Raw genomic sequence first — 16,768 nt, 5'->3', positions numbered from 1 at the left:
TATATACATATGACTGAATACACACATGCACATAAACACACACATATTCAGAAACAAGATCATTCCCAAAATGGCCAACATAAGGGGAACTGTATATGAAGCAAGGGATTTTGGAACACAAGACTCAATTACTCAATTTTGGGAAACAGACTCAATTACTAATTTACGTATCTACTGATGAGTACAGTAGTTCTGAAAGGTAGGCTCTGGATATATATTTTATTAATAAAATTTCAAAACAATTACTTTTTCAAAGTAACAGACAGAATATACCTTTCCATGAGCACCCAAAGGATTAGCTGCTAACTCTTTGGCTTCCTGATATATCCTCTGAGGTGGGCAGGGGTGGAGGAGGGGTTGGGGAGGAAGTGTAAAGAGAGAAATTTAAAAAAAAAAAGAGAGAGAAATTCAAGGCTTCTCTTCCATCTACATCAACAGATATAATTACTTTCAATCAAGGCTATTCCTGGATTCAATATGAAACATTTCAGTCCCTGGAAACACTACATATAAAGGATATAAGAGGCAATATGTCTATTGTTCATCTGCTAATGTCCTCAAATGTCACCAAGGTAATTACTTGGATGACATTTATGTGATGCAGCTGGACATTGTTACAGTTAATATAAAGCCTGCCTTTGGCAACCACTTTATTTCCACCTACATCAAACTGTGGGTGCATAATCACTTTTCCTGGGAGAACACCCACCTCCCCCAGAAAACATCTCTACCCTCAGTTTTTTCTTCCTGTGTTCTGCACACTAATATATAATGCAAAAGAAGAAGAAAAAAAAAGAAGAAAGAAAAATAGTAATATGTCATATATCTTTTTCTTAATATTTATATCTGGAACTTTTAGAGACGTTTCTAAATATAATTTATAAAATATAATAACACTGATATTTTCTCTTTTTTTTTAAAGAGGATTTTGACTATCCCCAAGAGTCTGAATTCATAAAATGCACAGTTAAAACTTTTATCGCCATAAATTAATCACTCTCAAAGAAGAGATGATTTGCAAAGCCAGATTTTTTTCCTAATATTAAAAAATATTGTATTAAAAAAACACAGGGATTAGATTTTTCCCCATAAACTCACATGCAAATTGGAGCTTTGCCTTCCGACTCAGAATCGTCCCCAGAGTGTTGGTGGCCAGGCACTGGTACATGCCAATATCTTGATCTGCACGGGGGCTACTGATTGCCAAATTGCCTCCATCCAACCTGTAGTGATAACTCATGGTAAAATCTATATCTGTGCCATTTTGCTTCCACCTTCAAGGGAAAAAAAATCAAATTATGTTATAACATACAAAGTTGAACACTCCTAGTCTTAAACAACGTGCAGTTGTAACTGCTTGGACCATTTACGCGTGTATGTATGTATGTATGTACGTATGTATTTGCTAGGATCATTTAAAACAACAACAATAACAACAAACAACAAACATGATTACACGTGGAGACAATCCTTCAGTTTCAGGAGCTCAGTGATATTAATAACTAGGTTATTTGAAAGATCTTCTACTCTATGAATCACAAACAGTTACCCAAATGTGTACAAAGAGGCAACACAACTCTTGACATGAGAAATAAAACTGAGACGTTCAGTCAATAATACTGGCCATTCTATTCCTTTAGCGACTTTTCAAATAACATATACTATAACTGAACCCCCACAACTGATACTAAAAAAATTGGACATTGAAAATGATTTAGAGATAGAAATCCAAAAAGGATAGATTACAAATGGCATAAAGAAAGCCAGCAAAGATTTTCCAATGCCAATTTGAGGCTGATATCAAAACAATAATAACCTGCCTACTTTAGAACATGATTGTTTCTGTTAGTCTCTTACTTGGAAAATTAATCATGCTGAATGTATTTCAACAGTACTTAGAAATGCCAACCTAAAATTATACTTTAACAAAACAAATGTAATTTGGGAGGTTTTTATTTTGGGAAGCAAAAAGTCTCTTGGCTTACCTATTAGTCAACAATCCTTTAGTACATGAATTAAGTAGAAGGGCCTTACAGTTATATTTATTTTCAAAGAACTGTAAGATGTTTTAGAAAATTACATTTGGCCATTTTAAGATGAATTAATACCCAGTAATTATCTCTAACCAAACCTACTTCCCCCACCTTTCGCCCCCTAACTTTTAGAAAAACAAACGAATGACTTTACCCTATGGAACATAGCTAATTTCCAAACCATGTTATTTTCAGAATCTTGCTACAATTTTCCCTTTCATGCTAAGATCATATTAAAAAAATTTTGATGAGGGTGGCTAACTATAAGAAAGAAATTACATTTTATAGTATTGTTCCAAACATCATTGATTTCTTTAGGAACACTGTGAAAAATCCAGTGTAGAGAGTATGGCAAATGTCTACCATAGTAGAAAAGAAATACAAACTTAGGTACTTCTCCACCCTACTGAAGATGAGAAGTGATTGACCAAATACCAAATCAATCAGAGGTTTTCAATCAATTTTAAAATTATTTAGCCAATTCTGGTGTACCTCAATTTCCTTCTAATAAAGAGAATTTGAAAGACAACAGCCAAAACCAGTGTATTTCATTTGCCTGAACTTTGTCAAATTTTTTTTTTCTAGAGAAATATGTACAGTTGTTTGTTCTCAATGTTAGGAGGAAAAAAAAAATAGAATTTCTTTTTTTTTTTTTTAAGGCCTATCCCAAGACTCTAATATTCTTCTCCCAGCTCTATAATACTGTCTTTCACAATTTGCTTACAGGGCATGATCTTTGGACCTCCATGTTCCCTTTCATTTTCGAAGCAAAGGATATACCACACTTAGTTTGCCAGCTCTCTTTAATTTTGGAATCAATCGCTGAAATAACTGCTGTCATCATTACATGCTCCTAATTAAGCCTGGTAATTGTTTTTCAACACAAATTCAAAGTTGTTGGCTTAGCTGCAGCAAATGAATTTTTCACAGTATCCCCATAATCATTTTAATCACTATGGTACAATGATTATTAAACTGTGCATATAGATCAGGGGTTCAGCTCCTGGTGTGGGCTTTCTCCTAATTAATATGTTTAAATCAATGGAGAAATAGTATTAATGATTTCAAGTGATTGTCATAAACACATTACTGATAGGATTGCATACCCAGGAGAATTTTTGTACAATGCAAAGTAGGAAATATGTTTTAAATGATTATTTTCAGCATCTGCATTAATATCATATTAATTCCAGGAGACATAATGAATTTGAACTAAAATCTTGACCTTTTTCTGGAGAACATCCTTCAATATTAAGTAGTTAAGCCCTGTATCAAGAATATAATGGCTGGGGGCTATGTTTGTTGTCCTTAGATAATACGTGTGTGCTTGTGTGTGTGTGTTTGTGTGTCTGTGTGTGTATTTCAGAACTAGGCCTTGTTTTAGAATTACACTGAGTGCTTGTTAAAACTGCTTATTTCTGAGCCTATCCCTAGACTTATGAAGGAGAACTCCAAAAATCTAAATTTGTAACAGTTTCTCTGGGTGATTTTAATGTGCACTAAATTTGACACCACTGACTTTGTGGAAAGTGTCCTCAGCCTAGCTTTGACATTCCCTTCCTGTGTATCTCTAGATGAGTCATCTAATTTCTCCAGAAGTCATATCCATTGATTATAAAACTTGCACAATAATGTATATCCTGCCTTATCCCATGGGGTTGTTAAGAAGATGAAGTGAGAAAATGAATGAAAAGAATAGAAGGGCAGAATGACTACTATTACAATTTTTACTCAAAGACACCTCGACCTTCTCGGATTAAGAATATCTTCACGACTAAGGTAGAGCAGACTAAATTAGAAAAAGGAACTTCCTGTGGTGATCAGGTCGAGAGGAGATCTGTCAGAAATCCTCAATGACATCCAAAGACCTTCTTCTGATAGAGTGTATCTGGCATAGAAATCATTTATGTGTGTGTTGCTTCATTTTCCCAAATAAATATTCTGAGCTGGAAATATGTTCATTGCTATCTGATTATCTTAGACTTTTAAGTGTAAACAGTCTCACCCAAGTACCAACTTTGGGTAACCCATTTTCCTCCCCTTCACAAAGCTTCCTCTTTAATTCTCACATGTTACCTGGTCTTTAAAAAAATTAAGAGGGATCCTTTCCATGGAAAAGATTTGTTCACACTTGCACTGTTTGTGAATGTGTTCACTCCAATGGAAGTGACTGGAAGACAAGTTGCTTTTAAACTATTTCTAAAGTTATGCTTTAGATATTGCTTATTTTCCCCCATGAGATTTCTTTTCCTAAAGAGAAATTACTAAAAGATGGAAAATATGGGGTGGAAGGGATAGGGTAACTGGGTGGTGGACATTAAGGAGGGCATGTGATATAACAAGCACTGGGTATTATATAAGATTGATGAATCACAGACCTGTACCTCTGAAACAAATAATACATTATAGGTTAATTAAAAAATAAAATAAAATAAAATAAAATAATAAAATAAAATAAAAATAAACTCCATGAGGGCAGGAAAAAAAATAAAAACAAAGTAAAGTGAAAAATAAAAGGCCTATGGATCTCTGGCAGGCAGCAGCAGACTGTTCATTTTATCCAGTTAACCACTGATCACCTTCTCTCACTTACTTGAACTGATGCTTTGATTCTGATTCTGCTTTTGTCCTCTTCTGTGAGGCTGTGAAACTTAGTATTGAGGTCTGGTTTTTCCAGCCACACAATCTTCCTTGCTATTTTTTGGACATTGTGATAACCTAATTTAAAAATCAATTTGGGGACGCCTGGGTGGCTCAGTCAGTTAAATGTCTGCCTTCGGCTCAAGTCATGATCCCAGTTTAAAAATCAATATTAACAAGCCAACTAGAAAAAAATATGTATGAACCAATCTGGGAAGGCTGAATACTAGAGAATATTGGATAATATTAATGAATTATTGATAAATTTTTAAGTATGATAGTGATATTGTAGTACGTCAAGGAAAAGTGTTCTTAACTTTGGAAATATATACTCAATATTTAAAAAAAAAAAAAAAGAAGGAAAACATGTCTTAAAATCAACCACACCCTCACTTTATGGATAAGGAAGCTTATACCAGGAGAGAAAAATGATTGTTCCAAGATCACACATTAAATATCAGAGCTGTGACTAGAAATGATAACTCTTCATTCTAATCAAGGGCTCTTTCACATGACTTCACAGTATATTCAAATGATCTCAAATAATGTTAGAATGTCTACCATAAAGATTTTCCCTCTATTACACATATGCGCACGCACGCACACACACAATCTAAGTTTATGAATGAGTCTTTTTAATAAAATTTTAGTTAGAAAGGGTCATATTAAAACTAAAATTCCACCTTTTTTTGCTAACGTTCATTATCTGAAATATCTCTGCCCTTTGCTTTATTATCATGGAAACTGGGTCTAAGTCTGATGTTTAAGCATTAAAAACAGCCTTTTTTTCACTCTCTTTCCAAAGCCTCTTGCCTATGAGTATTTTATACTATAATATTAGAGACGAGCTAAACCAGGTTAAGGGGATTGAAAATAAGAAGCTAAATTACCTGTCTTCAGCCTACTTATTTATAAGTCTCTTAGAAAGAGAAGCCTTTAACAACAGTAAAATTTGTAGTCTCTTCATTCAGAATATTTCCTCCTAAGTAAAAACTAATGAGCAAATTATCATGAGAACCACTAACTTACATCTTTCTGCCTGTTACAAGCCAATTATATAACTATATGACTGACTGATGATTTATCTGATCTATATTTAGCAAATGTTTCTTATTTCACAGGAATTTATATGTATTTTTTCCTCTTCTCTAATAAACCTACCAATGGTAATGATCAATCAAATTAGCTCTCAGAAATAAAATTACAACTTTAAGTATCAGGTAAGTGTGAAAAATGCATTAATCAGATTTTCATATATTTAACCATATGTTAAATCAAATAAGACCAACTACTGTTTAAGGAAAACAAACAAACATACAAACCCTGAATTGAGAGAATCAATTTATAAAGTAAATGATCTTCACCTAACAGATGGGCTTCATCCGTTTGGGTATGTTAAAGACAGGGAAGCTTTAGGAAGTAATGAGAAGACAGAGCTTTTCAGTTCTTTTGTTGTTAAAAAAAAAAATGCTGAAGTAGCCCAACAAAATACAAGGTGAGAGTTGCCTCTAACTTTGTGCATTTAAACCACTTATTAAATTAAAATAATCTAGACATTTTAAGATCAAAGTAATTATACATATAAATATGGTATTTCTAATGCAACATTAAAAAGTAGGCCAAACCAGTTTATTTTGCCAAAATGTACTGAAATTGTTACTTTTCATGTGTGTTGATTCAATTTCAGTGCTAAAAATTAAGACACATAAAACACACTTTTAGAACACAAAGCTACAAGAGTCATTTTAATATTTATTGTCTTTTCTGATAGTCACATTGTATATTCAGTTCTTACCAATAAAATGTCCTTATTATCTACACAAGCATGGTATATACATGTATGTATTTTTAAATTTGTGAATTCCACTCACAATGTGGATCAAATTCTGCCTTTTTTTTTTAGAGCAAGAGAGCGAGAGTGCGCGTGCACACACTTGCACGCTTGAGAGTCGGGGAGGGGCAGAGGGGGAGGGAAGGAGAATCTTAAGCAGTCTCCACTCTCAGCATGGAGGCCCATGCTCGGGGTTGGATCTCATGACCCTGAGATCATGACCTGAGCAAATCAAGAGTCCAACACTTCACCGACTGAGCCACCCAGGCGTCCCTCTGCTTTTATTGTAACCTTGTAAGAACAGAAACATTACTGACTCTTCTTTCCTATTATTCAACAGGTAATAATGTGAGGAACAAACACAATTTTTTTCTACTTGCCCAGTAAAAAAATTCTTTTTCTGCCTTACAGGGTACATAGCGGTCTTCAACATGTGTTTCTGAAATCAGTGCTTTTTGGGCAATGGGCTACGCCAGTGGAGTCACAGAAATTGATCTGATAAAATAAAAAGTCTGCATCTTGTTTAAAATTGTTTAGGGGAACATTTTCACAGTCATTGTATATGGGGCAACTGAGCCTGTAGCCCCAAATAGGGGGAAGCAGGCAGCTTCTACTTCAGTCTTTCAAATTGAGGAAGTAAATCTTTTCCTTTCTTTGCTTTTCCTGTCCTTTCTCTTTCTTTGTTTTCTTCCTGTCTTCCTGTGCTACCTTCTACCTGTCTTTCTATTTATTCCTTTCTTCTCTCCCTCCATCTTTCCTTTCCATTTTTTTTTCTTTTCCTTTCCTTTCTTCCTTTTTCTTCTTTCTTTCTTTTTTTTTCCCCCTCTCAATTCTAGCCACAACATGGCACTGCATGGCACCAATCTCAAGAATAACTCTTCTAAGTCAATCTAATGACTAAAACAGAGTCCTAACAGTGCTTCCTGGTCTGGGGGTAGGGTAGTTATCACCTGGAAAGTAGCATGAAGGAGCACTTGAGATACTGAAAATGTATGTATCTTTATTTGAGTGGTGGGCACCCAGCTGTATACCTATGTAAAAAATCACTGAGCTGCACCCTTCAAATTCAGTAAGTCTAAGCAATTTATTGTATGTATGTTTTACATTCAAGACAAAGAAAAAAACAGTGTGGTGCCCAAAGGTAGGACTTTACCTGTAATGGGGTGAAGGGTAACCACTGGCAGCACAATTCAGGATGATTTCAGATTTTGATAAATCCAAAGGAAAAATAACATCTTGTGGCTCCTGGGTAAAAATAGGACGACTCAAAAGACCAGCACCTGAAAACAGAAGAGTAACACCATGTGAAAACATTTGACCCTGGTTTGAATGCCGCTCTGTATTGCATATCAAGTCAATATACTTTTTTTTTAACTTTTATTTTGAAACAATCTCAAATACATAGAAAATCTTATAAGAATGGTACAAAGAAATATTTTTTTTCTGAACCATTTAGAATAATTGTGCAAACCAATGCTACAGCATCCCCAAAACCTTTTGTATTTCCTAAAAAGGACATTCTTGTAGCACAGTAAAACAATCAAATTAAAAAAAAAAACATTGACTGAGTACTAGTATCTAATCCTCAGGCCCCATTTCAACATTTTCCTAATAAAACCTTTTATAGCAAAAAGATCCAGTCAAGAATCACAGATTTCATTTAATTGTATCTTTTTTGTCTTCTTCAATGTGGAATAGTTCCCTACTCTTTCCTTGATTTTTCTGACTTTGACATCACTAAAGATTACAAGGCAGTAATTTGGTAAAGTTTCACTCAATTTGGCTTGTCTGAGCAGTCAGCTACCAAGGACAGGGCAGTGGCCCTGGTAGGAGCTGTATGCTGAGGATACAGGTAATAAAAAGGGTCTATAAAGACTTTAAAAAACAATAATAAAACCAGTGAAAATTGGCTCCTATTTTTAAAAATTATCACCTTGAAAAAGACTCCTCCTCCACCAGCCAGAGTACACTGATCACACTGTCTTACCCTTTGTCCCTCCATTCCCTTCCCCAGCTGGGTGCACCTTAGCGTCTGCTATTTCAGTAGTATTAGATTCAAGAATACGGTGTGCTTTATACAGTGTCCTATCAGGTGGTTCAGGACTTATATTTGCTCCAAAACTGCTAAAGTTAACTTTGGTCACTGATGAAGGTACTGCCTGCCAGACCTCACTATAAAGTTATTTTTTTCTCTCTCTCTCTTTTTAAAAAATATTTTATTTATTCATCTGAGAGAGAGAGAGAGAGAGAGAGAGCACAAGCAGGGGAGAAGGGCAGAGGGAGAGGGCCAAGCAGACTCCCTGCTGAGCAGACAGCCTGACACAGGGCTTGAATCCAGGGCCGCAAGATCATGACCAGAGCTGAAGGCAGACACTTAACCATCCAAGCCACCCAGGTGTCCACTTTTTTCCTCTTCATAATTAGTAAGTATTTTGTGTTTAGGGATTTGGAGACAATGCAAATATACTGTTTTTCATCAAACATTTAAGTGTTTTAATAATGTATTTCTATCAAAATGATCTACTGTATCAGTGTGAATCCATGATTTCTTATTTTATTAAACAAGTTATAATCCATTAATATCATTTTGATGACCAAATTGTCAATGATTTGGCCAGCAGGAGCCCATTTCATGTGGTCTGTCTTTTTGACATGTGCCTATCATTCTTTGAACTCTTCCTTACTTTCTAGTACAAGAAAGTGTTCCAGAATTATCTTGTGTTTCTCCAACCTGGCCATGGAAATAGTCTCCCCCCTCAACCAAAGAAAACCTGGATTCTTTTATTAGAAAATGGTATTTAGAAACCATGATCTGGATGCTAAGTGTACTCAATGTTATTGAGCTGTTCTTGTTCTGAGGCCTTCTCACTCAGCATGTGTGTATATGTACAGACATATTTATGTATTTGTTCAATTCCCCTGTATATAACTAATCTCCAATTACTGCCACCACCTTCTTTTTGTAAAGATCCTCTTCACCCTACACAGGTTCTCTCATGTGCTCCCAAGTTTACTCCCACACCTGCCCTGAAACCACTTATTGGGCTGTTCCCTCCCTTCTCACCTCACTCAGGTTCGGACCTTGTGCAGTGCGCCCCTCCTTTGTGGATTCTCTTTCATTCCACTTGACCTCTGACACAGTGTGCACAGTCATACTCCATGGTGCATAATTTTCTCTCATCCTGCAGATATAACAATGCATACTGGAACACCCCTTCTCTGTGGAGACTGTCCTGCTTGGTTCCCACACCAGAATCCAGGTTTCCACCATCATCACCCTCTCCTAGCAATGGAACTTTCCTGAGTGTTCTCAGACTCTGATATCCTGGGTGAGACTATACCACTGTAGGTATCCTTATCACCTTTATTGAGCTCTGCCACTTAGCCACTGAACCACCACTGCCCTACCATTTACCCTGCAAGGATACCTTTCTCATCTCTCTCAGGCTCTACGACCTTATGCTGGGATGCTGTAACTCTCATCTTCCACATTCATGTGGATGCATACCTTACTTAGCTCCCTTCATGGCCATTTAGAATGAATTGTTAAGGAAAAAGAGAAGGGAAAGAGGAGGATGAAGAGTTCAATTCTCATGTTTAAGATGAAATGCTGTTTTGTTGTTGTTGTTTTTTTAAGTTGAAATGAATAACATAAAGCATAAATCTCATCATATTAAGACTTAATTTTAGCACACCCAGTCCAGAACTCTAATAGTTATACTTGAGAGACATGTAAGAGCATGGTCATCTCCTCTACTTACCATAGTTCTACATCTCAAAGTTGGTAAGTCTTTTGTAGACCATTCAGGCCAGACTTTTGGTATGGAAAGACAACAGAGCTAGTGGTTGAGAGTATGTGCTCCTGTAGGATGCCTGCGTGGTTCAGTCAGTTAAGTAGGTATCTGACTCTTGATTTCAGCTCAGGTCATGATCTTGGGGTCCTGGGATCAAGCCCTACATCAGGCTTCGCTCTGCAGGGAAAGAATCCTGCTTGAGGATTCTTTCTCTCTCCCTCTTCCTCTGCCCCTCCCCCCAAATAAAAAAAAATCTTAAAAAAGAGAGAGAGAGAGTACGTGCCCCTGAATCAAATGGGCCTTAGTGGGTTTGAATAATTTTCAGTATCTTCGTTGGTAAAATAGACATATATATATCAAATGATTGTTTTGAGATTTAATGATATACTGCTTATAAAGTCCATCATATTGTTCCTGGTACAAGTAAATATGTGGTCACCATATCACAACAATCACCACCACCGTTGTCAAGGAAACTGAAACCCAGGAAATTGGATCATCTTTTTTCCAAATTCACCATCTGCTTTAAAAGACAGCAAGAAATTAAACTTGGGTATCCTGATTCTTTCTTCATTGTTTTCATTATCCATTCAGATCTACTTCCTTCCCATTAGTATTCCAAAATATTTGCACCCAGGTAAAACAAATTATTTTGTTGACTTTATTTTCAATTATAATTTCAGTATACTCCATTAATAACCTAGAAGTGGAGACAGGTTTTAATTCTAGCCTAATCAGTTACTAGCTACAGAATGATGGACAATTTGCTTAACTCTCAGCTGTAAAACAGCAATACTTAGTCTTATGTGTTTGTGTGGCTGTAAAAGCTAGTTGAGAAAGAGTGGACTGGGGATGCAATACAGGCTTTTTTTACTCCAACAGCTAATGAAATGGCAAGAAATTATAACGCAAATAAACAACAAGTAAACAACAGAAATGAACAATGTGTGAGCAAGAAAAGGGACAAATCCCAATGCTGCTGACTTTAATCAAAACAAACAAAGAAGCAAACAACAACAACAACAACAACAAAAACAATGGTGCAGCAAGAAGAGTTTGCCCTGTTCAGAGAAGTGAATTTTGGACTCCTTATTCTCATTCTTACCTCCAGTGAGATTTCCTGGTGAAATGACAAAATGTTGAGAACTCTCATAACAACCTCCAGTCCTGAAGTTAAGCACATTTGTATATACATAATGTATTTTAGGCTTTTTCCTCTTCAGCCAGAAGAGGAATGACAGAGTGTATGGTGACCAGAGAGTGGAGCAGAGAAGTGTGAAGAGTAAAGCTGATTGTATTTTACAGACTAATAGTTTCATGCCTATACGCTCACTTGGTAAAACTTCTAGAGTCCAACTCTGATAAACAATACATCTCCCTAGTGAAGTATACCCATGACTCCTCCACCAATAATTTTGCTACACACCACTTATAAATAAATAATAAATAAATAAAAACCTTCAAATATAGAGAAGTACCCAAGTCTCCCAATAAAGACTGAACTTCCTCAATCCCATCATTCTCTGAAGTTATAAAAGGTGGGTACTTGTGATGTATCCAGCTTCCAAACAGGAGCTAAGGGGGAGAAAAAAAAAAGTCCCTGATATGATGAGACAAAAGTTAAGAAATATCCCTCCCTAAAGTAATACATGAATTGTCTGCACACATTTCCTTAAGTATGAGCAAATGAAAAGAAATGGAAGAGTAACTATGCAAATATGCTGCAACAATAAAAGTAAAAAACATAGCATGCCAAAGATAGACAGAATACCAATCTAGGAAATTTCTCAAGTTTATTTCATGCTATAGAGTAAGAAAATGAATTCAGAAAAAGCTAACATAACTCAATGGCAATGAAAAAACAAGCAATAGAATCAGATAAATCAGAAGGTTGCAAATGTAGGGAAGGATACAAATCGCAAACCAAGCAGCATCACTAAAGAACTAACAAATCAATTAGAATAGGTAAGAAACTAAACAGATACCTGCTGAAGTCAAATTACTGACATAAAGGACATTTTGAGGTAACTGTAATCAATGAAGTTGAAAAAGCACAGGTAAAAAGCAACTGAAAAATAGACAATGAACAAGAAAGATACAGATGAACAAACATAAAATCTTTGATGTCATTGAGATAGAGAATAAAACAAACATATCAGCAGCAGATATCATAACAAAAATTTCCCATGTATTTAAAGAATATACCATGTTCCTAGGGACATTTAAGAGAAAGCACTTAATACCAAGGCATGTGTTAGTTAAGTTAAGAAAAGTTTAACAAGACCAGGCTGAAACACAATATCATCTAAAAGAGTGAAAGAAAATATTAAATTAATCTATATCTTAAAATGATAGCCTTGTATACCACAGGACAGTGGGGAAGAAAGTCTGCAATATTCTGAATAAAAGGGTGACAGGTCTATTATCACCCACCAAGTTATCTTCCAAGTATAATGGCATTCAAAATTCTTTAACATTAAAAAAAAAAAAAAAAACCTTCAGGGACTGTAACATAAATGACTATTCTTAAAGAAATGACTTAACAATGAAATCCATCCAATTAAAAACAAACCAATATAAAATCTTAAGAAAGAAGGAGGAATAGGAGGCACTTCGAATATATATAAATATAAAACTAATACTTAAAACCCATGTTATTTTTACTTATAGAACAGAATATGAAATCTATAAACTTGGATAATGTAAATATAAAAATATAAATAGAAAAATGAAAGGTCATAAAGGAATATAGATAGAAACGTGTGAGTGATGGGGCGCCTGGGTGGCTCAGTTGGTTAAGCCTCTAACTTTTGATTTCAGCTCAGGTCATGATCTCAGGGTCCTGGGATTAAGCCCTGAGTGTGGCTTTTCACTAAGCAGGGAGTCTCTGAAGAATTTCTCTCTCCCTCTTCCTCTGCCCCTCCCCCTTGCTCTCAATCTCTCTCTCTGTTTCTTTTTTTTTTTTTTTTTTTAAAGATTTTATTTATTTATTCGACAGAGATAGAGACAGCCAGCGAGAGAGGGAACACAAGCAGGGGGAGTGGGAGAGGAAGAAGCAGGCTCATAGCGGAGGAGCCTGATGTGGGGCTCGATCCCAGAACGCCAGGATCACGCCCTGAGCCGAAGGCAGACGCTTAACCGCTGTGCCACCCAGGCGCCCCTCTCTCTGTTTCTAAAATAAATAAATCTTAAAAAAAAATGTGTGAGTGCTAATATCATCTTTTATTGCAAAGAGTCAAATGATGAAAAAAATTTATATATTATATTTATATACAATTTTTAAAAGCATAAACACTCTAACCTCTTACGTATTATTTAGTACATTTTAGAGAAATCTTCTAGAAAAATAAAAAATGTATATCTTTGTTGACTCATAATTTATTAGAAGTTCAAAATTCTCTTCATTTTTACTTTACCTTTCCTTTACTTCATTCTCTTCATTTTATTTTTACTTTTGTTAAACTAAAATAAAATTTAATCCTCATGTTATAAGTAGTATCTATAATACGATCCCATTTTTATAAAAGCATTGTTCTATGCATTTATCTATCTACATATTAACCTATATCGTCTGTATTTAGATGCTACAGAAAGATGGCTACAATTTTATCAAATTTTAATAATTTTTATTTTGGGGGAGAGTTTTATTTGGGATAAAGGTTTTCATTTTGCTTGCATAATTTTTCATGGTTTGAATGTTTAAAATGAACATGGAATACACCAAAGAAAATACAGTTGACTCTTGAACAACATGGGTTTGAACTGCACAATCTACTTATATGTAGATTATTTATAGTACAGTACTGTAAATGTATTTTCTGTTTCCTATGGTTTTTCTTAATAACATTTTATTTTTTTTTTAATTTTTAAAAATATTTATTTATTTGAGAGAGAGAGAGACAGCACGAAGTGGGGTGGGGGGCAGAAGGAGAAGCAGATTCCCTGCCAAGCAGGGAGCCTGATGTGGGACTCAAACTCTGGGATCATGGCCTGAGCTGAAGGCAGACACTTAACCGGCTGAGCCACCCAGGCGCCCTAATAACATTTTATTTTCCCTAACTTACTTTGTTATAAGAATACAGTATATAACACATATAACAGACAAAATATGTGTTAACTCTTATGTTATCAGTAAGTCTTCTGGGCAACAGTAGGCTACCGGCAGTTAAGTTTTTAGGGAATCAAAATTATACATGAATTTTCAAGTGCACAGGGGGTTGGCAACCCTAACACCCATATTGTTCAAACATCCACTGTGACAGATTTTCTTTTTAAATGAAGGAAAGAAACTGAAAACAAATAAGTTGAGGTGGTAATCTAATTTTTGGTGGTGGAATATAAATGGCTTTTCTGTTCTTTTTGTAGAAATTTCCAACAACACTCCTGCCCCCCCGAAGAAACCTGCCTGAAATAATGCATATTAACTACCTAGCATAGTGCCATGCACAAAAGAGGCAGACAAGAAATGTTCATTTATTTACCTTCCTTTACCTTCACTCCAAGAAAAGTGCTGTTCAAATTTCATATAATCCAAATTTGGGGTATAACTTGATTTAATAATACCTTATATTTGGGAGAGTGATTTGTGGTTTTCAAAGGACCTTTATACATACCAATTAACAAATTAAATCCCTGTGATACCTTTTGTGAGACACATTTTCATTCCCATTTGGTAGATTGAGAACAAGGCATTTTCTAACAAACTGTGGATTATTTTGGAAGACACAAAAGCTTGTCTTAGTGAATTATCATCAGTTGGTATCTTATTTATTCATTTATATTTGTTATGATCAATATTTGAAGAGCTTGAGTTCATACCAGTGAAAGGTCTAGCTTGTCAACTAATTGTTCTCTTTTAGTAAATTTTCAGGTTTTTTTTTTTCACACTGTAATGGAATGATTAAATAATAGCACACTTTTGTTGTTTTGTTTATACTGTCAGAAAGCAAAGACAACATTGGTTTTCTGTACAACAGCTAAAACTGTGACAATATGATATGAAAACCAAGAAATCAAAATGCTTTTTCAAGTACTTTCACTTTAAGAAGGTACTAGAGGTTAGGAACAGTGTTGACGATAACTAAATAATTGTATTGATAATACCTACTATTATAAAATCACCTATGATTATAATGCTACTCTATAAAATTGTTTTACTTGACAGTAAAGCAAGAACTCTGCAGTAAAGGTACACTGAAAAATAAATACTTTTAAATGGTAATTAAAAGAAAACCATACAGTTATTGAAAATTAACATAAGTTTCCATCTCAGTTTTCTTCCTCTTTCATCTTCCATGGAATTAAAAAATATATATACTATGATCTAATACTGGATTAAATCTACCAGTGTCCGAAGTTCATTGTCATCCCCCTGAATACTGAGAACATTTAATTGTTTTTAAAGCAGTAACATTTTGGCTTCTGTGAACAGTTCCACGAAACTCTTCTTGGAAAATCAGTTCTTAATCCATGTCAAGAGTCATGTCAGCTTTTATAGCAAAAAGTCAATTTTTTTATAGCAAAACATCCTGTTTGATTTACTTTACCCTTCTGGCCACGGTTGACTGGACCAAAGGTGAATATGACCTGCTGGGGTGCTATGTTTCTCTCTCTGGGAATACGCGAATAATACTAGGACATGGTAGTCATTGATTGTTACTTGAATAGTAGAGCAATCCATGTTTTCCATAAAACTCATGAATAGTTAGAGAATGCTAGTCTATATAAAGACATACTGAGACAGAAAGACAAGTAGTAGAATGATGGAGAGAGAATAATTGAAATAAAGCCACTCTTTAGTGGCTTTATTCTCTGAGCTTTTTGATCTTTCGTTGCAGTTTTCAGTGAGACCAGCCTCTGGGTTCTGTGCGCCATCAACTCTACTAATTTCTGTTTCTTGCAAAGAGACTTTAGAAATGCAGATTCAAAACAATAAGCAATAGAATGAAACCACTGTTGTGCTGCTTTTTCTCTCTCTAGAACTATGAAAGCACAAATAACCTGGGCAGTCAAACATTTGTTTTCAGGAGAAATTATTAGGGGCAAATTCAAGCACACGAGAAGCCTCGTATCTAAATGAACAAAGAATTTAAAAATGTATCATCCATGGTTTTACTTGAATCTCATTGTTTGGACTTGGGCAAATTTTAGGTTTCACAGAGGGGCAAGACTAGATATCTCCAGGTCAAAGCCGGATAGAAAGTTCCTGGGATCTTTGTGTCACAGTCCTATCCCTCCCAATATAGTTCCCTACCCAGGCTCCTGGCACTCCCTAAACATCCTCTACTGCAGAAGTTCGATTTCTAAAATCATTTTTGGGGCACCTGGGTGGCTTAGTCAGTTAAGTGCTGATTCTTGATTTTGGGTCAGGTCACGCTCTCAAGGTCATGAGATCAAGCTCCATGATGGGGCTGCATGAGATTCTCTCCCTCCCCCTCTGCCTCCTCTCTCCTGCTCATGCACGGGTGCCC

At 35.4% G+C, this 16,768-nt stretch overlaps 1 protein-coding gene across 1 annotated transcript in view; it reads right to left on the bottom strand.

The window, feature by feature from the left end:
* LOC113257094 (contactin-6) overlaps positions 1 to 16,768 on the bottom strand; it is a 268,941-nt gene that overhangs the window by 150,494 nt on the left and 101,679 nt on the right. The window contains 2 exon segments of the mRNA XM_026501252.4: positions 1,099 to 1,274; positions 7,658 to 7,784. Of these exon segments, the coding sequence (XP_026357037.3) occupies positions 1,099 to 1,274; positions 7,658 to 7,784 (303 nt within the window).

Source organism: Ursus arctos, unplaced genomic scaffold (assembly GCF_023065955.2).
Source record: "Ursus arctos isolate Adak ecotype North America unplaced genomic scaffold, UrsArc2.0 scaffold_14, whole genome shotgun sequence".
Classification (NCBI taxonomy): Eukaryota; Metazoa; Chordata; class Mammalia; order Carnivora; family Ursidae; genus Ursus; species Ursus arctos.
The sequence above is the reverse complement of the archived record's forward strand: the minus strand, read 5'-3'. Positions and strand labels throughout refer to the sequence as shown.